The sequence below is a fragment of the Phalangium opilio genome, unplaced genomic scaffold (assembly GCF_054372755.1).
Source record: "Phalangium opilio isolate 3A_F unplaced genomic scaffold, DU_Popi_V2 ptg000105l_1, whole genome shotgun sequence".
Taxonomy (NCBI): domain Eukaryota; kingdom Metazoa; phylum Arthropoda; class Arachnida; order Opiliones; family Phalangiidae; genus Phalangium; species Phalangium opilio.
In genome coordinates, this window is record NW_028324207.1 from 3,051,679 (window position 1) to 3,075,530 (window position 23,852).

General features: G+C 38.5%; 3 protein-coding genes across 4 annotated transcripts in view; all 3 read left to right on the top strand.

Moving 5' to 3' along the window:
• Nucleotides 1–23,852, top strand: part of LOC149625305 (lipid transport auxiliary protein 1-like) — a 62,552-nt gene that overhangs the window by 19,215 nt on the left and 19,485 nt on the right. The window lies entirely within an intron of this gene.
• Nucleotides 11,919–13,479, top strand: LOC149625306 (uncharacterized). The gene is made up of 4 exons (XM_089852107.1): nt 11,919–12,059; nt 12,231–12,390; nt 12,486–12,635; nt 12,803–13,479. Exons 1-4 carry the CDS (start codon nt 11,981–11,983, stop codon nt 13,080–13,082), a joined length of 669 nt encoding a protein of 222 aa, XP_089708233.1. The 5' UTR covers nt 11,919–11,980; the 3' UTR covers nt 13,083–13,479.
• LOC149625307 (uncharacterized) lies at nt 19,607–22,530 on the top strand. The gene is made up of 3 exons (XM_089851736.1): nt 19,607–20,562; nt 21,075–21,216; nt 21,946–22,530. The coding sequence occupies exons 1-3, from the start codon at nt 20,410–20,412 to the stop codon at nt 22,200–22,202; spliced, it is 552 nt and encodes a 183-aa protein (XP_089707862.1). The 5' UTR covers nt 19,607–20,409; the 3' UTR covers nt 22,203–22,530.

Here is a 23,852-nt window from a genome sequence, read left to right on the forward strand (position 1 = left end):
TTTTTTTGGTTTCTTCTTAGCTATAATGTATCGGTGGGACTAATAGTTTTACCCGAAGAGTAGTGGTAGTAGTAGTATTAGTATTAGTAATTAAATTAGTAACGGGCGTTGGCGATATTTGATTCTCTTTGCCAAGCAACCATTGAAAAATTCTTCCCTCTGACCGGTATATTAGGGGATATTTCACTAGAAGTATATTTATTGTAGTAGGGACAGCGAGAGTACGTAAACGATGTGGCTTAATTAAGGGCTAGACCATCTTGTTTCTTAATGTAACTGAATTTTATGTCACTCCCCTTGGGTTTAATTTTTGTCAATTTAATTATCATTATAATCAAATTGTTAATTTACTTCTGTAAGCGTTCTTTCGAACCCCGTTCTGAATTACCTTAAACGATGTGGCTTAATTAAGGGCTAGACCATCTTGTTTCTTAATGTAACTGAATTTTATATCACTCCCTTTGGGTTTATTTTTTGTCGATTTAATTATCATTATAATCAAATTGTTAATATGCTTCTGTAAGCGTTCTTTCGAACCGCGTTCAGAATTACCGTAAACGATGTGTAAATAATTCTGTGTATTTTATAATTATTTTTAAATTTGATGTAAATTTATTTCACTATCTCTTTAAAAAATTTGTAACACTATCCCTTTAACTAGTTCAAAAAACCCTACCACAAATTCTCAACCTTTAATCCGAACTACCCCGCCTACTTCTTTCAAAAGCATCCCAAACTGTCCCTCTTTCTTTAACCCTTTCTCCCTGCCTATAGCCATTGCATTGATGCTATCCCAGGTAGTGGAAAGTTTTGTAAAATGTTCCAAAAAGTGTACCTTATTTTTTCTTATAACCTGTATGCCCGCTAATCGGCAGAATTCTCTCGGAGCCCAAAGTAAAAGGGCTGCTCACCAAAGAGCACACAAAAAATAAAATATTTGTTGAAATCAAAAAGTTGCCTTATCTTCTAAATTTTTTCAGTCGGTTTAAAAGATAAGATGAAATCAAATCAAATTAAGCTCTCCCAGCTAAAAAATTAAACTAAAAAATTTAATTAATTCCCCTAATCGGAAAAGTTCGGAAAACAAAAGAACAAAATCTACATGGTGCCGTCGAAACGCCGGGATTAAACGAACAAAATAACCTTTGGATTAAATTTAAGTGCGATTACTAATCAATCGAGTACGGTTAAAATCAACCGGGAAAAATAAACGTGGAGGGTTATTAAACAACCCGCGGCTCAAAACATTAAATTAAAGTAACAATCGGTTCGAAATTAAAGTGAAAATCAAGGACTAAAGGAACAATATCAGTGAAAAATAATGGCGGACGAAAATCCGACGGAATATAATGCTTCGGCGAGCGGTAAAAACGCCGAGGGATCGGGTAAAACAAACCCACCGAAAAAATCAAACGCAGCCGTGGAGTTTGTCAAATTCAGGGCGCTGAGAACACCGGCTCGCACTAATCTAACAAAAGCTACTAAAACAATGGATCAATTATTGAGCGATCAAAATACACCAATCGAAGAAATCGAGGACCAGCTAACGCTCATGCTAACAAGGGAAGCAAACCTAATTCAGCTAGACGAATCAATCCTGGGACTAATGACCGACCCGGACGTTATAGAAAAGGAGGCGACGGAAATAAACAGTTATTACGAAAAATACAACTTCGATTCATTGAAGATCAAGGCCCAACGCATCGTAAGGAAGGCCAACGGAGCCAACGCTTCGGCAACGGGATCAGTAAATTCATCAAAGGACACGGCCAGCAACATCACCGTCGTCAGGGAGGAAACCAGCAGACTACCGGCGTTAGTCCTACCTAAATTCTCCGGGGACTTCACGGAATGGGCTGGATTCTGAAGCCGTTTTGAGACCACCTTTAAGGACAAGCCGAAAACTAGCAAGGTAGAAATGTTTAATTATTTGTATTCCTTATTGGATGGTGAAGCCAAAGAATCCTTATTTGGCATGAAAGCTAGTGATGAAAATTATGATGAGGCAGTAAAAACTTTAAAAGAGAGATTTGATAGAACAGATTTAGTTATCCATACTCATGGAAGACGATTAATGAATTTAGAGCCCGTGTCGGATTCGAGTGATACTAAAGGCCTACGTAATTTATATGATAAAATACAATTAAATGTAAGATGTTTAAAAGGTTTAGGAGTAGATGCTACCCTAAGTGGCACATTTATTTGCCCCCGTTTAATTGAATGCCTACCTAAAGAAATAAGGTTGGATTATAGTAAAAAGCATGCTAAAGATGGTGATTGGAATTTAAAAGCCTTCACCCAGTTTTTACAAAGTGAAGTTGAAGGTCGCGAAACGTGCGCGTTACTCGGTCTTAATGAATCGAAAAACAAAGAAAGACCACGCCACCAAGAATATCGCCGCGAAAACTCATATCAAAATAATCGTTACGAAAACACGCGAAACAACAACACCCTAGCGACCAACGGGCGAAATTATGTCCCAACATCAAACGCGCTTATCACCAACGTTACACTGCGAAGCGTATTCTGCATTTTTTGCAAGAACATGGAGCACGCGTCATTTAATTGCAAGAATTACACAATGGAAGAGAAAAAATCGACTCTACGCGATCAGAGAAGATGCTTTATCTGTCTGAAGCCAAGCCACGACGCCAGGAGATGCGATTCTCACTATCAAAATTGCCGAATTTGCAGCAAAAGGCACAATCAAGCCATCTGTGAACAAAATGAAGCCCACAAAAAGGAGCCAAAAAGACCCACAACCACAAGCGAAACGCAAAACATAACCACAAATACCATCTTTGACTATGAGAGAAGAAACGTTCTCCTGCAAACCGTCCAAATTTTGATTAAAAATCCAGATTACCCAAGAAACGAAGGGTCAGAACCTTTAAAACTGGTTCTAGACAACGGAAGTCAAGGCACGTTCGTACTGAGCGAGGTAGCGGAAACATACCAGCTTCCGGTCGTAGGAGAGACAACCGTTTTGGTTAGCGAATTTGGAAACCAGGCCGCCGTGGAGAAAAAGAGAAAAATCGTGAGGCTAACCGTTGAAAACCTCTCGGACCCTGGAAAGAAGATCGAGGTGGAGGCCGTCGCAGTGCCATTCATTTGCCGCGCGCAAACACAAGACTGCCAAGAGATCAGAAATTTTATAGAGAAAACGGGAGTGGTACTGGCGGATGATCCAAGAAAAGAAGGTCCAAGTTCCTCAAAGATTAGCCTATTAATCGGAGGTGACTACTATTGGGACATAGTAAGTGGAAAAACCGAAAGACTTCAAAACAAACTCGTAGCCATGGATAATATCTTTGGATGGACCATAGAAGGCCCAATGAGCTCACCCCAAACCAACGTCAAAAGGGTTGAAGTTAGCAACAATTTAATCACCGTGATGACAACTAAATGTCAAGATGCCGACCTGACGAAAATCGTTCAAAATTTTTGGAATCTTGAATCCATCGGAATTCAAGCGAAGCCTGAAAAATTATCAGAGGGAGACGACGTATTGGAAAGGTTTGAGAGAGACGTCCAATTTAATCAAGAAGAAGGGCGTTATGAAGTTAAATTCCCATGGAACACCGAAAAGGAAATCCTACCTGATAATTTACCAATGGCGACCAAACGCGCTACCAGCTTAGCCAAGAGATTTAACAATAATCCAGATTATTACCAAGCCTACAAGAAAATTATCAACGAACAACTCGAACTTGGAATCGTAGAACCTGTACCGGAAACAGAACAAACAAGCAAGCCGGGCACGTACTACATGCCACATCAAGGTGTCAGTAGAGCAGATAGTACGACCACAAAATTACGAGCTGTAATGGACGGGTCCGCCCACGAAAATGGCCTCCCGTCACTTAACGATTGCCTATCAAGTGGACCAAATCTCAATCCGGATTTGCTCTTGCTACTTCTCAGCTTTAGAACGTACCCAATCGCCATAACAGCCGACATAGAAAAGGCATTTCTACAAGTATCTCTAGCTAAAGAAGAACGTGACACTTGCAGATTTCTATGGGTCAAGGAAGAAACAAATGGAAAGGTTTTGGAGAACGACTTCACCGCTCTGCGAATGAAGCGCGTTCCATTTGGCGTCACATCAAGCAGTTATTTGCTCGCCGCTACGATCAAGCATCACATTTTAAAATACGAAGTCACCGACAAAGAAGCCGTAAACACTCTTAATACCAAGCTATACGTCGACGATCTAGTTGGTGGAGAACACACGATCGAAAGCGCATTCTCACTCTCAAAACGAATGTCGGAAATCCTAAGCGACGCAAAAATGAACCTTAGGAACTCGCCAGAATTACGTAAGATGTGGGGAAAAGCCGCTGCTACCCCTAACGCAGTCACGAAATTTGAGGTTCAAGCACCAACTGATCAAAAAATCTTAGGACTACAATGGAATCCAGTGTCTGACAGCTTTAGTTTCGACTTATCAAATCTAATCGAAATTTTAAAGGACATCAAACTGACTAAACGATACGCACTTAGCGCCGTATCCCAGATATTTGACCCCATCGGAATCCTAACCCCCTTTACGATCAGAGCGAAATTTATGCTACAGCAGCTATGGGAGAAGAAAACCAAATGGGACGAACAATTGAGCGGAGAAATTGCTAACGAATTCCAGAAATGGTGCAAAGAGCTAAGCGATCTAAGAAAATTTAAAATCCCACGACACTACTTTAAAGAAATCCCAACCGAAGATATCAAAAACAAACAAATCCACTGTTTTTGCGACGCGAGCAAAAGAGCGTACGCCGCAGTAGTATACGTGAGGTACGAGACGACCAAAGGAGAGATCGGTGTAACCCTAGTAACATGAAAGGCGAGGGTATCGCCACTTAAGATGATTGACCCCTCGGAAAATGAGCTATCGCTACCGCGGCTGGAGCTTATGGGCTGCCTATTAGGCGCACGCCTTGTAAATAATATCAAAGAAATTTTCGGAGATGAAGAAGTTGAAACCTTCATGTGGTCCGACTCAACTATCGCGCTACACTGGGCCAAAGGATCAACCAAGGCATGGAAGCCATTCATCCAAAACAGAGCGGTAGAAATTCAAAAATTATATGACCCGAAAAATTGGCAACACTGCCCAGGGAGTCAAAATCCCGCGGACATCCCCACTAGAGGAGCAAAGGTCGAAGAATTAGAAAAAAGCGAGTTATGGTTAGAGGGCCCTACCTGGCTCAAATTAAGTAAATCAAATTAGCCCGCGGACAAATTGCCAGAAATAAATCTGGACTTAGTTGAAAAAGAAAAACGGAAGTTGATACTCATAATCAAGCAAAAGGAAAAGACAGGAATCAGTCAAATTATTGACTTAAATAAATGGAATGATATGGACAAAGTCCTTAGAATAACGGCTTACGTCTACAGGTTTTTAGACTACGCTAGGAAAATGGAAATTAACACTGGAGTAATCAAGACAGAAGAAATACACATGGCAGAAAATACATGGATAAAATGCGTCCAGAAAGAGGACTTTGGAGAAGAAATAACGTCGTTGGAAAATAATGGGAAAATAGAAAAAACCTCGAAAATCGCGGATTTAAGACCAATCTTAATTGAAAACAAATTGCTATGCGTGGGAGGCAGATTAGCAGAATCCAGTCTTGCCTATGAAATAAAACACCCAGTCATACTAAGAAAGGAGCAAAGATTAGCCAGATTAATCATGGACAGGTGCCATCACCAAATGATGCACGGAGGGATACAAAGTACTCTGACGCAATCGCGGGAATCTTACTGGATATCCGCCGGAAGACAACTTGCAAGAAAATCAGTTAAAGGTTGTTTACAATGTAGAAAAGCCGGAGCAAAACCTGGGGACGCCCCCACGGCCCCCCTTCCGAAGGACCGAATCGAACAAACGCAAAGTTTTGAAATAGTAGGAATCGACTTCGCCGGACCTCTATACGTCAAAATGCCGGGTGGCGGCGTGGAAAAATCTTACATCTGCCTTTTCACGTGCGCCGTGACCAGGGCGATACACTTGGAGCTAGTGACATCATTAAAAACGCGAGAATTTTTATTGGCACTCACACGTATGATCTCAAGGAGAGGGATACTGCGAAAAATCTATTCGGATAACGCGAAAACCTTCAACCGAGCTAACAAGGATTTAGAAAAAATTTGGCAAAATCTAAAAAGCGATGAAGTCTTAAACTTCTACGGGAAAAAAGGTATTTCATGGCATTTTATAGTCGAGAGGGCCGCCTGGTACGGTGGATGGTGGGAGATATTGGTCAGAAGCACCAAATCTATATTAAGAAAAATCTTGGGCCAAGCATCTCTTACTTATGTAGAGATGGAGACTATACTCACGCAAACTGAAGCTGCCATAAACTCAAGGCCAATCACTTATGTGACAAGTGAATCTAACGATCCCCAACCCTTGACCCCCTCTCACTTTCTAATCGGAAAACGCATAACTAGTTTACCCCCTCAAGTAATTAAAAATGAAAATGTACCTAAAACCCAATTAGAATTAAATAACAGACAAAAGTATCGCTCCGCTCTAATGACCAGATTGTGGAACAAATGGAAAAAAGAATACCTATTAGAACTCAGATCTGCTCATAAAATTAAATTAGCTAAAAATGAATGTAAAATTAAAATTGGAGATGTAATGATGATACACGAAGACAATGTAAAAAAGCATTTATGGAAATTAGGCCTCGTCACAGAAATTTTCGAAGGTAGAGACGGGAAAATTAGATCATGTATGGTTAGGACCTCAAATGGAAATTTAATTAGAAGGCCAATTCAGTTGTTGTACCCTTTGGAAATTGACGCGATCTCTGTACACAAAATTTTAAATGACTAAAATTTAATCATCAATCTAAAATTCTTAAAAAATTTAAATAAAATGTAACTAATTAAATTGTCAAAAAGAAAAAACAACATTTAAAGCCAATTATCAACTGGAAATACTATCGTATTTCGGGGCGGAGTGTAAATAATTCTGTGTATTTTATAATTATTTTTAAATTTGATGTAAATTTATTTCACTATCTCTTTAAAAAATTTGTAACACTATCCCTTTAACTAGTTCAAAAAACCCTACCACAAATTCTCAACCTTTAATCCGAACTACCCCGCCTACTTCTTTCAAAAGCATCCCAAACTGTCCCTCTTTCTTTAACCCTTTCTCCCTGCCTATAGCCATTGCATTGATGCTATCCCAGGTAGTGGAAAGTTTTGTAAAATGTTCCAAAAAGTGTACCTTATTTTTTCTTATAACCTGTATGCCCGCTAATCGGCAGAATTCTCTCGAAGCCCAAAGTAAAAGGGCTGCTCACCAAAGAGCACACAAAAAATAAAATATTTGTTGAAATCAAAAAGTTGCCTTATCTTCTAAATTTTTTCAGTCGGTTTAAAAGATAAGATGAAATCAAATCAAATTAAAATCTCCCAGCTAAAAAATTAAACTAAAAAATTTAATTAATTCCCCTAATCGGAAAAGTTCGGAAAACAAAAGAACATAATCTACACGATGTGTCTTAATTATGGGCTAGACCATCTTGTTTCTTAATGTAACTGAATTTTATGTCACTCCCCTTGGGTTTAATTTTTGTCGATTTAATTATCATCATAATTAAATTGTTAATTTACTTCTGTAAGCGTTCTTTCGAACCCCGTTCAAAATTACCGTAAGCGATTTGGATTAATTATGGGCTAGACCATCTTGTTTCTTAACGTAACTGAATTTTATATCACTCCCCTTGGGTTTAATTTTTGTCGATTTAATTATCATTATAATCAAATTGTTAATTTCCTTCTGTAAGCGTTCTTTCGAACCCCGTTCAGAATTACCGTAAATTAGAAATAAATAAGACCCCCACCCCCCTAGTTTAAGTCTTTTTTCAAATGAAAGACCATTATGACAATGCCTTTAATTATTACGTCGCAATACAAGATCACAAAACTGAACTGAATTATAAAAAACACCTTAGTTTGGACCAAGGCCGAAAAACAAACAAAGAGTGAGGTTTATCAATTGACTGAAGTTCAGATATTGCAATTTTTTCTAGTTATTTTTATCCACTCAATCCTTAATCACTATTTAATTCAATCAACTGATTTTACTGTTAATCGACCTATTCCCTCTAAATTAATTGAAAAAAATTACATATCTACGATTTTTCAAGAACAATTACATCAAAAACTACCAGCAAGTGCCTAGACGAGGGCCTACATGTTCGAACGAAAAATTTACTTTCTAAACACAGGTCCATCAGCCAATGAAAGAAACCAGAAATACATAGTTCCAATTTGGCGAGATATTGCCAAGGGCATTTGTGAAGGTTAAGGAGTTTAATCATTTTCTATGTATCATCAATAGCTCTAATGAGGACCTAATATTTTTCACTTATATGTGGATTAACTTTCGGCTCACTCTGAACCGTTAGGACCTCCTAAAGAAGGACACGTAACAAAGTCAATTCTAGTTTATATCTTATTTCATAGACCCAATCGTTTCAACACTTATGGAGAGATGAAGTTTTAACATCCATATTATCTAATGAAGTTAAAATGTACGTTTACACTATGTATAAATGTATTAAAGCTGAATTAAAAAGTAAACACCAAATTTGAAATGTCAATATTAACTATTTAAAGAATCGTAATGCCGAAAAATATTTAAAATATTTCCATTTAATATTCTGCAAAAAGAAAATGTTCTAGTTTTGTAAGATCTCTTCTTCATCCTACTCGCTTTATATTAACTTTGAGATGCGTGTAGTGTTTCGATTCAGATGCAATCTTCATCACTCGTTCTATATAAACTCTAACTTGTGTCATTCCAAAGAAAGAAGTTTATCTTAAATAATTAAATAAATGTAATGGATATTAATTATTTTAATCGTCAGTATTTTACGTTAATTATAGTTAAGTCGTTTTAAGAAACTTTATTCCTAAAATCATTTTAAACATAGCTATTTTTAACGTTTGACTTCTAGCGAACACCTATTTCAGAACTTTTGTAAATTTAGGGTATATAAGGCGATTGATTCACGCCAAGGGATAAGAAAATGCGCAATTGCGTGAACCTTTGGTGGAAGCCCTGCTATTGGGAGACTAGACGTTTCTAGTAGCCGCTCGCCGCGTGCATCTTAAGCCTAACGACGATGATGGAGTAGAAGTCGATGATACTGATTGGTGTCTAAGTGGTATAGACGAAAGACCAGTAGATGGTGGTGTTAGAAGCCAATAAGAACAGATTGGTGTGTATGTGGTGTACACGAAAGACTAGTGCATGGTGTTGTTGTTAGAAGCCAATAAATACCGGTTGGCATTGGGTGAAACAATTGGCGGATAGACAGCAGATGAAAGTGTAACGGATAGTTAATGCTTGGCGTTAAATAAGACAGATAAAGCAATGAAGTAAAATTTTCCGAATTTCTGTGTACTGCGAACGCCGTCTGGAAATTGCGAACAGGTTTGCTCCGATTTGCCAATTGCGAACGCGGTGAAAGACAGACACGTCCAGTGTAAAACCTCTCTCTGACGTCATCGTCACTCAGAGAGGTAAAAAGTAGGTCATACATAATTTAACATTTTTACCAATACTTAACATTGAATTCGACGTTTGCTCTATTTATGTATTTGCATAATTAATTTATTGTCAAAAATAGAATTTTTCAGAGTTAACTAGCGTTATTCTATGAGAGAGGTATAAGGTTGGTTTTTTTTATTGGGTGTAACATCTTTCGTATTATGTGAACTGTTTTGAAAAAATTCCACGGATCTACAATCCAGGCCTCTAATATGTGGCTAAAATTTCAAAGAGATCCTTAAAACAGTTTTTTTATAGATAATAAAGTTGCTAAGGGTGGTTTTCATTAGGTTAAAATTATTCAGTCAATTTGGCAAAAAAAGAGGAACATTTTACCATAGGAATAACATGGGAAATGTTCGCTGTGACTGAAAATCAACAAACCAAGCTATTTAAGAGTATCAGGTAGGAAGATATGTTTTTCAGATATGACAGATTTTCGTTATTCTTTTTAATAATCAAACATATTTTAATGGTCTGTTGAGCTCAATCTGTGAGTTTAGATATTTAAATGAAAGGTCTAAGACGGAATTCAATTTTGTTATTTTGGAGCGCAGCTCAGAGTGCAAAGTAATTGTTATCGTTTCATATTGAAACCATAAAACAATTCGTATAAATTCAATTATGTGATCATTGCATTTAAAAAATTCCTGAGCGAGCGTAGAGAGCTCCGAGATTTTTGATCAGACCAAATGAGACCTCACTAATTAGTAATTCTGCGCTTGAAACGTCATACAGCTGGGATTATAAAAAATTACTTCGAAATGCCAAAAACATAAGACGATTTGTGAAATTATAGGAAAAATTAGGACCCCTGGGGGCCCTGGCAATGTATTCTTCCCCAAACCATTGACATCACTATTTACATAGAGTGGCAGTTTTGCCACTTTAATGGTAGATTATGGGCTGCATAAGCATTAGGCAGACCGTATTCGCCCATTGTAGCTGACAGCCTAAGTAAGTATTAATCTGTCTTAACTCACTGGTCGCGTGGCAGGAACAAGATATCTGCAGTGAGGAGTGGGCTAGAGCTTGTCTTCACTATTTACTACTTGACATTTGTTTATTTCGTTTTTGCCGACGCTAGATCGTGTAGTTTTTCTCTACGGCTCTTACCCATTTTGGCCAAATTTTGGAATTATTAGTTACTGAAGCTCGTTTAGGACCTCCCGAGTAAAAAATTCGGACTGTACTGTACAAGGAAAATTTCGAAAGGGCCCCCAAACGCCACGGGCTCGCCCGCAGTTACGGGCTCTGCTCCCCTGTAGTTACGCCACTGCTGACTGCTCTGAATGACATAGAGAATAAAATGAAAATAAAGAGGCTTCGGCTGCTGCTAATTAGGCCAGTAAAGATTTTGAATTACATTTTTAATTAAAATCAACGCTGTCCTAAGAGAAGAACAATGGTCTGTTTTTGTTCAAGATAAAAAATGTCGGCCGACTGTTTGGCGGGTGCGACATTTCGACTCGACACCGGCCATCCACGTGACCAATTATGTAACACTCGTTGCCAACCGACTAATCGGGCTGAAGGTGCATTCTCTTTTAATCTGAGATCTTGCGCGAGTGCGAATCTAACTGATAGGAGTTGTGATAATCAAGGTAACTACTAACTAGTTCTCTCTTCATATTTGCCCTTAACTTACTGTTAAATGTTTCAGCCAATCACGTAATTAAAATGACTTCCTAGTTGTACCATGGAGGAAGTGCTCCCTGGGTCTACTTGTCTTACATATGCAGGGTGTGGGTGTTGGTCATAGAGTTTGATTATGGTCAGATTTTTAAATAAAATGGCAAAATTTTGAACTCCCCGAGTGACGATGACGTCACGGAGCGGTATTACACTGGACGTGTCTGTGTGCGTGGATTAACTAACGCTAGGGATTGTTCGTTCCCCCTGAAAGATGAAGCCCTAGCAGCGGCTACTTTCCCTTACAGGAAGTTATAAGAAAATTGGCCCAAATGTCATGCGTCCTATGACGTCAAAATTGAAATCCCGCCTAAATTAGAAGCCACCATCTTTAAAATCCGCAAAACCGATTTATTTTGACTAGAGATGGCGGTATATCTACATCCCTTTCGGTCCAATAAATTGGGGGAATGAAGAGGGAAATCAAGAAATAATTCGGAACATGTAACTGGCGATATTAATACATTGGAAACACGGTTAGTGAACAATCCTTAAGCCTACTACACATTAGCGCGTTTTTAAGCGTTGCGTAGCGTATGCGTTTTGCCGCGTTTGAAAGTTCGCGCCAAACCTTGCGTTACCGTCCGTTACGTTGATAGCGACGTCTGGCCGCTCTGGCGAATTTTTTATTCAATTTCAAACACAAAAATGGCGGATTTCGAGGACGAAGCTTTGATTGAATATATAAGAGATAAACCAATTCTATATGACATGAGGAGGCCCGATTTTAAACTTTTTCGAGTAAAAGAAAGAGTATGGTCAGAAATAGCCGAACAACTAAATGTTTCAGGTTTTTTAACGTTTTTGAACTTTTTGTATGATCTAATCTCATAAAGAAGTACTCCTGAGAGAGAGAGAGATTGGCATTCTCCGAGTCACAATCTCACTCTTTCTCTTTTATATTTGCATGCTTAAGGTGAAACAGTTTAATTAACCCATAAATTATTTCAATTCATTGAAGATGTCAAACTTATCAAGAAGAGATGGAAATTGCTTCGTGATAGGTTTTCCAGAGAAAAAAAGGCAGCGGCCCTTCCAACTGGCTCAGAAGCACTTGCAATTAAAAAATGGTCTCTTTACGAGACCCTGAGTTTTTTGAGTGACCATATCAAACACAGAAAGTAATTTAATTTCATTAATTATCAATGGTCAATGTACGAAAGACGATTGAGAAAAATGAATGAAAAGTTAAAACAATAAACCTTTTTATATATAGCACTGTAAGCAATGTCGTTCATCCTGACGATGATTCAGCCTCAAACTCAGCTCACGGTTATGTCATTCCTGAAAGTTTGGAAGTGGATGTTTTTGATGGAGACCGAGATAAATTGGATGATGTAGATGAAAACCAGAATGAAACTAGAGAGTACTGAAATTCATATATTAACAGGCTGTATGTTGAAGCTGTGTTTACATTGTTAAAATAGGGCCTCACGATGGCCTGATCTGTAGATTATTGATTATTTTGCAAACATCGCTTGAACATGATGGTTCCCATGATTGGGTATATGGCTTATTCCTTTTTTTTTGCAGTGAAGCAAATGAAGCAAATAAAATGCAACCTGAAAAATTATCTTATGAAAATAAAAATGCTAAATTCAAAAGAAAGCGGGACGAAATAGAGATTGAAATTTTAAAGTCAATTGCCACTAATGTAAACAAACCGAGGGATGATATAAAACCCAAATCATCTTTGGAGCTGTATTGTATGTCACTGGTTGACCGAATGGAAAAATTGTGCCCAAAAAAGCAAGGCATTGCCAGGAAGCGCATAGAGGAAGTCTTGTTTGAAGTTGAGTTTGATGAAGAATGAAATTAATAGAACTGCTTTGGAAGACAAATTTTTCATATTTATCATTTTAAAAATACTGGTACTTCAGAGTTCCTAATTTAGTTGAAGTTTTAATAATTTTATCATATTGTCTATGGAGATATTATAATACTCAGCTTTCTCCTATGAATTATAATTTCAAGGGTAAAGCTTGCAAGTTTTTTTTTTGAATTTAAAACCAGTTTTAAGAGGCTTGATATGCCAAGACTCTCAGTGATGAATTTTAGTGATATGAAAATATTCTAATCTCCCTCCGCCATAATAACACTTTTAAATAATATTATACAGTATTCCACATTTTTCATGTTTAAAACTATAGTCTTTATTCCATTTTAACAAAACCACTTTCAATGTATCCATATTATTAAAATGTTTGTTTTATCGAAAACTGATGTATTGTTTTTTTTATGCTCGCTCATACTGCCAAGAGATGGCTCCCTCTCTTGAATTGAAATACATTTTCAGTTTGTTTCGTTGAGCCTCGCCTTCCCTGGAGGTATTTCTTGGTGGGTCTTGTTCAATTGAGGCGATATTTCGCGAAAGGAATTCATTTCTCCACTGGCCTTCAATAAGTGTGCCATCATTCGTTTCACGGTCCACAAAACTAGGAGGACAATAGCGAGGAACATTGGAAACTTTGTTTATTTCAATTTGTCTCAGGAAATTGTGAAGAACACAAATTGCTTTAATTGCTTCAATAATTGTTTCTTCAGAAGCTGTAATTGGCCTAAGAAGTAACCTCCATCTGGCTGAAAGAATACCAAATGTGTTTTCTACGATGCGTCGAGCTCTTGAAAGCCGATAGTTAAAAATCCGTTCCGGCAAAGTTATATTGTTTTCGGAGTAAGGCCGAATCAAAAACTTGCTCAGTGGGAATCCCCCATCTCCAATGAGTGCGAGGGGTATGCTAGAGTTTGTTCCCGGAAGCATTCTTGGGGGTGGAATTGATATTTGCCCAGTTGTCAACATATTCCAAAAGACTGAATTTTTTAACACTCCAGAGTCACTCTGGTGGCCACTATCGCCAATGTCAACAGTTATTAGCCTATATTCGGCATCAGATACAGCAAGTAGTATCACACTGAAAAATTTCTTGTAGTTGAAGTATTCCGTGCCAGAGTTTGGAGGGGCTTGGATTCGGATGTGTTTTCCATCAATAGCGCCTATGCAGTTTGGATACTGCCATTTGGAAAAGAATGCATCGCTCACACACTTGAATTGAGACAAACTAGGAGGAGGCATATAAGTTGGTTGAAGAACTTTCCAAATTATCTTGCATGTTTCCCGGATCACTTGAGACGTGGTTGACCTTCCAACCCGCATGGAAAAAGACACAGTTTGCATAGAATCGCCTGTTGCTAAATATCGCAACGTTAAGGCTAACCTTTCTTTTTCAGATATCGGCTCTCGAAGATTAGTATGAGCCTTTGAAATCATTTTTCCAATCAAACCCAATAAGTGATCCATTGTTTTTGGCATCATTCGAAAATAAGCAAAATAAAGTTCGTGATTCTCAATTCTGAATTCGGAAACCAAAGTATTGAACTCGGAAAGTTGTTTCCTTCTTTTTAGGTAAGGATGCATCCATATAACTCGATTTTTCCTTTTACGGCGCCTGTGTATTATTAATAACGCCACAAGAAGATCTGTATTCAAATCGGTATCACTACTCGACATTGTCACCTGAAGTTTTTCAGAAAAGTTGGGAAAATAGCAGACGACCTAAAACAAAAGTTTTTTGCTGCGGTTCGTCGCGCCACCCGTGGCGGACGACAACGTTCACGCGGCAAAACGCATACGCTACGCAACGCTTCAAAACGCGCTAATGTGTAGTACGCTTTAGGGTTAGGCAATCCAGGCTGCGTGTGTCTGTCACCGCGTTCGCAGTTGGCTAATCGGAGCAAACGGGTTCGCAGAAAGCAATTTTTGGCTTCTACTCCCATCGTTAGGATTAAGAAGTAGGCGGCAACCGGCCAGGGTTACGAGAAACGTCAAGCTGTCCTGCTTCCCAATGGCAGGGCTTCACCAAGGTTAACGCAATTGCGTCTTGCGAATCAATCGCCTTATATACCCTAAATTTCCTTAAATAATTAAGTTTCTTAAAACGATTTAACTAGAATTAAGGTAAATTAATGACGATTAAAATAGTTTATATCAGAAATACATGAACCGAAATTATCTACGAGGCTTTTTTTCGCCACAGGCAATGTCTCCGAGTGAATGGGGAGGGAGTCTAGAAGGAAGCTTAGTAAATTTTACCCTCCCGCGGCAGCGGGAAAAATATTTTTGGAATCATGGGTAATTTCGCTGGCATGGTGACAGCCAAACAATTTTTTTTCTTTCTTTAAAATCGTCGTGACGTCGTCTGCAAACCTAGGCCTAGTGGTCAGTGGTGCACTGGTTGGTCGGTGGTTCGCGTTTCTGATCATTATTAGATTTGCTATTAACAGGGGTATTAGAAAATTTGTCTATTGTTTTTGCCTTGTTTATAATATTTAAGGGCAATGAAAAGTACTGCGTTGCAACATTAACAGTTTTGATCAAAGGCTTAGAGGAAAGTTCAAATTTTTGTGGGTTTTCTTGCGTTTTAATTAAGTTGCAAACCACGGACTTATGCTCTTTTGGTTTGTTCATTAAAAACAAATTACACTGCGTAAAAACTTTTTGATTAAAAATAAGGCACTTGATTAAATTTTCACTTCTGGTTAATCCCTACAAGCAGAGCAGACTGCCATTATTACAAAGACTAAAAGAGACACTTTCCCACAGTATATTTTTAGTCTGTATATAAACAAAGCTTCTTGTAGCAATCGCTAGGTAGCGTATTCAAAGCTCACTCTTGAATCAGAGATGATTGTATTTCTAACAGGGGGCTATAAAATACGGCGCCTAAGGAGGGGAAACTGAGAGAACTTGCCTCTAGCGTTAGAGGAATATGTCTCCGATAATTTCGGTTCATGTATTTCTGTTAATATCAATTATAGTTATTCAATAATTTAGGAAAACCTCTTAATTGCGTCTCGACTCGGAGAGGTTATTTTTGGATTCCCAACTTGTTTCTTTTAGCTCGAAGCATACCTTATCAAAGACCATTACCAAAACCTTCATTGGTGGAAAACCAGAACCGAAAAATATCTGTCCAACCAAACGGCAATTACGCCATGCAATTGTCGTGAAATATTTCCATTGATCTTCTTTCCATCGTATTCCGTTCTGATTTTTCCGCCCAGTAAGAAGATCTAATCGAAACTTTAATTACCGGTATGCTAGCTATTTTTCCTGATATTGAACCATCATTACCAACGCCATTATTGCAGCTTTTCGCATGTAAACCGAGATTATATCCCTGTCTTTAAATTAAGGACCATTTTCAGTCAACTTTTTTTCCAAGCTTTTGCCTTTGGCCTTCCCTTTCGAACTTTTGACGGGCTTCCGAAGACTGAAAAAAAATCGAAATCGAAAAGCCGCAACTCGGATCGTTTTCAAACAAGCATTAAATGAGTAAAATTGACTAAAGAGGGCGTAACTCAATTACTTTTACTTTAATCGGATAAAACTTAATGAGAATAAGAAGCAAATATCAAACTCTTTTAGATATCCGCTTCTTGAACTGAATTTGAAGCTTGTTTGAAAACCATCGACAATTTGTGTTCCTGCCTTTGACTGAACATTACTTCAGACGCAGAGGCTTATTTTTGGATCAAAAAATCTTGATTGAAAATGCATCTTTAGAAATAAACTTTTTAACTTCAAGGCGTCGTAACGCTGTCGAGTTTCTATAGTTTTGATTTCGCAAATGTGCGTGCAAAACGAAGTGGACTTTTTAAATGACTTTAATAACACACTCCGTGATTGCTTCTCGCGTATGCCATCATTTCAAAAAAGGAATCATTCCAACTTGGCGTCGGGGGGGGGCAGCCTCTTAGCGTAGCCAGTGAACAAGTCTGCACCCTCGCTTGTGCAAAAATTATGACGCGTAATCTTTAAAAGCCTATTCTTGACAGCGCTAGAATTATAGCGCGTAATTCGTAATAGGTGGACCGGGAATCTGAGGGTGATTGGCTCTTCGTTTGGCGCTGTTAATCCAAGTCTGTTCTCGTGATTAGAAATGAACGTTTTAACTAAATGGTGTCGAAACACTATTAACGCTCTGTTTTTACAGGATAATGATGCGACAACAAAAAGAGTATGCGGACATAATTGGACTCTTCGGTCGATTCTGGTGGTAAAACTCGTTTTGACTTCTCATGGTTAGGACACGCTGTAGATTCGATCATTTTGTGTCTCTAAATCGGAGCGTAAATCTGCTGTTGGACAAGGTGCTTCTATTTGCTTAAAATATGGAAGAAGAGGTCTATAACGTAAGCGTATTGAGTTTCTCTGGATAGGTAAGTTATCAAAATCTGAAAACGTTTTAGTTTAAAGATAGTGTTCGTTGTGACGTTAACTTGACGCTGTAAGATTGTCGAAATAGTCGATTATTGCCTCGGAGTTTTTTGAGTTTGAAGAAATTGCGCATTGAGTTTCCGTGTTTCATGGACTATAGTTGTGACCTTTATGATATCATATTAAATTTAATCCTCTTATTTGAATGAAATTTAAAATTTTCTAAATAAACTTTAATTGGATAATAAATTTTAATTTCCTAGCCGCTTTGGGATTTACCTAAATACTCTGTCCACAGAATGACTTATTACATATTTGAAAATAATAAACATCTCCGGTAAAGTATGCCAGGTCACCGTTAACCAAGAGCAAATTTAGGTGGAGTACAAGTCTTAGCTGTTAAAAATTGCCTTGAATACGCGTCTAAGCAAAAACAAATTTAATATTGTCCGTACACTTTAAGAAATTTCCGTAAAATTAACCGAAGCGAAATGATACCAAAAACGCTACTAGCTGGAATTAAATTTACCGCTTTATCATATTTAAATCTATGATTAAAAGAAATTAATTATTAATGAAGTTTCCATTAAATTAACCGTTTTGTTGCGTATGAAATTTACGGTTACGTTCTTCTCCAAAAAGATCATGCGGTGGCAATTTGATCCTTGAAAGGGCTAATGGTAAACGGGTTGTATAGCTACAGAGTTTTCATTCTTTTTATGGTGTGCATTCACTTTCAGTGCGTCTAGCCACAAATCAGATTTGGTGTTAAATAACTTTATGGCAAAGAAAGAATATTGTTAAGGTGAGACGAGACGATAGTGTTTACACTGCAAACCAGTTGTGAATGTAGCTATGAGTATATCGGGTAAACAGCTGAAGCGTAGACAATTGCGCCTTTACAAACACACAAGGTTATATCTCTCCAAAATTTATACACTTCATTTCCTGTTCTTTTCCCCATTGACTGATTTCCATGTGTCCAAGACTTATCCTTATGTCGTCTGCTTTACTGTATATTAGCTATGCTTGGAATACTGCTTCAATAATTCGTAAATTTTTACTTCAAAAATGAGAAATAATTCCATATCTAGGTAAATAAAATAAGTTTGAAGTAGAAGACCTTTTGACTCGGAGAGGTAATAATTTGGTTTTTCCAACTTGTTTATTAATTTATAAAGGCTGTGTTGCTGTTATTTATTATAGTTGTCGTTGACCCTTCAATCGGTTGTTGTAATCGGTTTTTAGCTACGAGTGTGAAATATATTTCAGATTATGATCTGTGAGTGTGTATGTTGGATAGAGGAAAAGACCTTTTTAGCTAGGCGTGGTAAGAACTTAAAGTACCCCAACTGTTGGGTAATCTCGAATATTACCTTAGCGAAAGAGAAAACACGAATAATTTACTACGTTAGCTCATACGAATAACACGGCTTCCACACCGCCAACCACACGTAGCTAATGCGGAAATTGTATTTGCGTGACTTGTCTTTATAACGTTTACTATTTTACCCTCACTTGGAAAAACATTTCTACGTTATCTCTATGAGAAAATTTAGTCTTTCTCTGAGTTTCTCACCAAAAAGTCGGATTAGTTTTATGGTTTTCGATGAAATTTGTATTATATTGAAATTTGTTCAAGGTTTATAACGGGGTACTCCCCCTTGGTTTTGCTCTTGAAGTTGTAAAAGACGCTTTTATAATTGAGCTTATATTTTAAGGTACATACATGTGAATGATGGTGATGATGATTCCTTTGAGGTTTGTCACTATAAATAAAACATTTTAGCCCTAAGTTTGAATTAAGCGCCCCACCCTCGGTTTCATTGTGTGCTATAGAGTAGTGTCGGTAGAGAGGGGAGTAGACTGTGTATCCCTCCCTCTAGGCGCGCTTTTGTAAGAGTGGATACTGTACGCGCCTGGTAGGGGGATGACACTGAGCAAAGAGATACAAGGGTATGACATTTGCATACGTAAAACTGACATTACTCTATTCAAGTTGAAAAGCAAGCCTAATCCAGATAAGAGAGGAACATTTGAAAATTTGCACATCTCCCGCTGCGCAGGCTGTCTTTTACTTCTGGCAAATCTCGCTAGGAGAATATGTAATGCAGATGTCGAAATTGCAACAAGCAACGCCTTGACTAAAAAACTTAAGTCCACCGACTGCACTAGAGCACTCTAAGCGCACTCTGGGCCAGTTTTCGTCCGTCACTGGGAACACGAGTGCAACACTCGCCCAGAGTCGCGTTTTCCACTGGCCCCAAAAACTGCCAGAGAATTGCTCTTTCTTGTTCTGAAAAATTCGACCGAGCGACGGTCCTCGAGTGTTTTACTTTCTTTTATATTAGTTCGGTTTCTTTCACTCTTAACTAATTATAATGGCTGGTTCTTTCGAGTGTTAATTAAGAATGAGAAAAAACAACCACGATGTTCGGGTGCCATATTTGTTCTAAGGTTTATTGTAGCCTGCTTTGACTAGTTCGTTAGCGACCCCTAGCGACGAGTAATACAAAACAATTTGACCCGCAAAGTTTAAATAAGTCAAATGCGTAACAAGTGTGACGTAGTAACGTGTTAGATCGTGTCTCACTGACGAAACGTTCTCCGCCAAAACTCTAGTAGGTGAAATCTTCTCAACCTGAGAGCACTCTAGTTTTCTTGACAAGGCCTATTTAAAATGGATGGTCGAGCTTTGCTTGGAAATTCAAAGTAAAAATGGTCGAGAATACATTTCAGGCAACGTGAAAATAGTTTAAAAGCAAGGCGTTATTTTTCATTAACCTTTTTTCATTTCACTGTATAATTTTAAAGCAAATGAGTTCAACTTCTTTCAACTCTTCATGCTGCCATTAAGGGCCAACTACATATAAACTGTTTTTCACATACGCATTTCCAGAAAGCGGACCTGACAGTAGTGCCAATGAGTTACGAATTTTCAATGCGAGATAGTAGGTTTGCAACATTCACAGTGCCATTCATGTACGCCCATCAAAGATTAATGTCTGCCAAAAATCTGACGTTCAACGCTGCTCCAGTCGGAGCCTTCGACGATTTAAAAACTATTTCCATTGGTGTGAGTCTAGAGAGTTTTGTACCGTCTACAAATACTAAATAAACATATCCTTTAGTTTGTGGGCTGCTAGGAGCCTCCAGCTATAGGGTGGAGTAACCAAAAATCTGATAAGACTTCATGAAAGTCTTATCAGACTTTTGGTGTAACATGATTACACCGCGATATTGAAATCGTTCCCTACATAAAAGCTATGACCAAACGTAACGTAACAATTAGAGCTAAGAAATATCAAACTCAGATTTAGTCGTCGAGGAACGAGTTACAATTCGGGGAAAACATTTTCCTTCAGTTCCAAATTATCTGCTGTTCGTGTAATGATGTAGAATGGAGTGTATATAAAAAATGTAGAATTTTCTTTTCGTGTAAAGCTGAAGAACGTATATCTTTAAGTATGTGAAGTGTATCCAAGATCTCTGTTTTTAGTGCCCTTTGCTTGAGAGCCATCTTGTAATTACGTCTATTTTTTGGCAAAGTAATTCATAATCGTTTCTTCTCTGAAAACACTTTTTCAGGTTTGGAGCGGGTTGCTTTGCGTCATGGGAGTCTTAACGATGATTGATATCATTCACAAGCGAGTGAAGAGAAATCCAGGATCAATGATGTCCGTCGCTGCTCAAAAACTCTTTTTTTATTTCGGAGCCATTTTGGGAAAAGGTAGAGTCTCCAGAGTCGAACAATTTATCGCGTCGGGCTTTTCAAATTTTGGAAATTAAGGGGCAGTTAGTTACAAAAATTTTAAAGCGCGCGCCCTGATTCCTACGCCAAGCAGAGCCGCGGTGGTCTAGTGTGACGTCACACAAGCGAGTTGTTGGAGAGAGAAAAAATTCCGAAGGGAGCGTGAGCCCCCCTTGCCTGTCTCGGACCGTCCCACGCGTAAACACTAAACACGAAAGATGCCGTATAAATATATCAATTTTGCACGCCATCTATGATGGACGCGCAAAGTTATAAATACATCCAATCTAAAGAAAAGGAAAAAAATAACCCTTTCTATCCATTTTCCGTAAATTAGTGGATAAACGATTATTTATAAACGAAGTTGAGGATATAATACGTTTTAACGAGCAAGTTCTGAGGATAATGGCGTTGACAACATTGAGACATAATGTGGAGTTCTAAAAAAAACCGCCCTTATTCTTTAAAGCCACTATTAAACGCGGAATAGCTAAGGTAGTGAAATACAACTTTTTCGAACTTCCTTGAACTATGAATGCGGTATTGAATTTGCGAACACGTTTGCTTGATTTGCAAACTGCGAACGCGGTCCCCTTGGTTGCAGCACACAGACACACCCACACGTCCAGTACAGTGAATGGTTTTAGTCAAGCAAAATGAACAGTGCCTTCAAGCACTCAATTTTTCTATTGGTTTGTGTTGGTGCAGGCTTCGACATTCCTTCGTCACTGGCGATTCGCTTCAGCGTTGGAGTCTATCTCTTGATAGTAGTGATTTTCGCCAATTTGTTCAACGGAGTCTTGAAAGCCAATTTCTCGTCTCAGAAGATAGAAAACATTAACAGTGCAAGGGATTTATTGAAAGTACCCGACGTCAAAGTTTTCATTTCTGAGTTAATCGAAGACCGTGTTAAACAATCGGTGGAGATTTTTGAACACTTTAATCTCATTCCTAAAGTCCATTAATAAAATTTCAATTCAAACAGACTGAAATGAAAACTCTCTGGCATCAGCGAGCAAAACGCTTAGAAGCGGGAGACTTACAGTCAGGAAAGGAAATATGGTTTGGAGATTTACCTACTTTACAGATGGGCTTGTTAGTGCACTTCGATGAGCCAAAGCTGAAACTATTGCATTTTCATCTTGGTTCGGCCAAGTACTTGGAACAACCGCTAGTGCTCACAGTTAACAATGCAACAATGAATCCGAGAGCTCTGAAGAACATCAACCAAAGGTTCGTTAACTTTCTTAATGCACGAACAGTCTACGTTCTCGTACTACTTGAGTCTTCTTCCATAATTCTATACCTCAACTGGCGTTCACGCGCATTGACTAATAACGCTGGAAAAATGCTAATTATTATACAACTACACTCGTTCCCATAATGGCGAGTTCAAGAGCTTCGTATCGCGTTACGTTATTGCTCGTGGAACCGATGCGTAGTAAAATGGAAATTTATAGCAGTTCCACTTCCAACTGCCGATTGATCCCGTAGACCATTTTCATAACTCGCGCATTTTAATCGAAATCGGCTTAATTATCGTCAACTCTTCATAGGCCTAGTGTTACTTTGGGGAAAATCATTTTTAAAATCCCGGCCCAAAGTGTCGTGTGTACCTTGAAACTATCAAATAAAGTCGGCATTAATCACACGGACAAATTTTGCAGCCTGATTTAAGTAACTGAAGTGAAAAATTAAAGTATCTCACCATTTCGTGATTTCAGATTGCGGTCTTTCTTGGAAACCAGCCAAATCACAGCATTTCACCGCGTGTTCGAGAGAGACTTTCACATCGAATTGGAACCTCAACATTCGACGGCTGAGAATGAAGTCCACGTACTCGGGTTCAAGGACATTGAAGCCAAGTTCCGATTGTGGGCAGCAATGCTTGGAGTCGCTTCTTTCGTCTTCACCCTCGAGCTACTGACAAGATTCCAATTTCGAGAACCACTGCACATCACTAGGATCAAACGAGGATTGTTAGGAATGTAAACCCTCGCAACGGAACTTTAAACCGGAAACTGATTTAAAACGATTCCGATCCGAACAAAGACATGGCTAAGAGTCTGTTCAGACTAGTATTTATTTGCACAAAGCATAGGTATCTTCATGGTTAAATCACACATCAAAATTGTACACCACCCGTAAGCAAAGATTACAAATTTTAAGACATGGAGCGAGACCGCATTCGACCGAATTCAATTTAGCATACACAATAGCGGACGACGATAACCGCGAACTAGCACAAGACTACCTTTCGGTAGTGAATATAGCTACGCCGGTTCAGCGGCCAATTACGGCGAAACTCTGATGTCTCGCGACTTTTGGCCATTTTCACACTTTCCCCTTGTCCACTTTTGTGATACCAAGAAGTGATATCTAGTTCACAAGGGAGAAGGTATAAATTCGCCACATTTCTAGCTTTACCTCCAGTCCCAACGTAGGTCCGGAGTTAATCCCCGCCTCTAAATTATAATTAGCATCTCATTGGTTCTTGATCCTAACGTCAGGGCGACGCCAATGACGAAAATTACTGACGACTGAGCAGAGGCGAATTAGCCCGGCCTCCTTTTACGTCCCAGCTTGTATTTTGAAAGGAGGACTGGGACTATGTC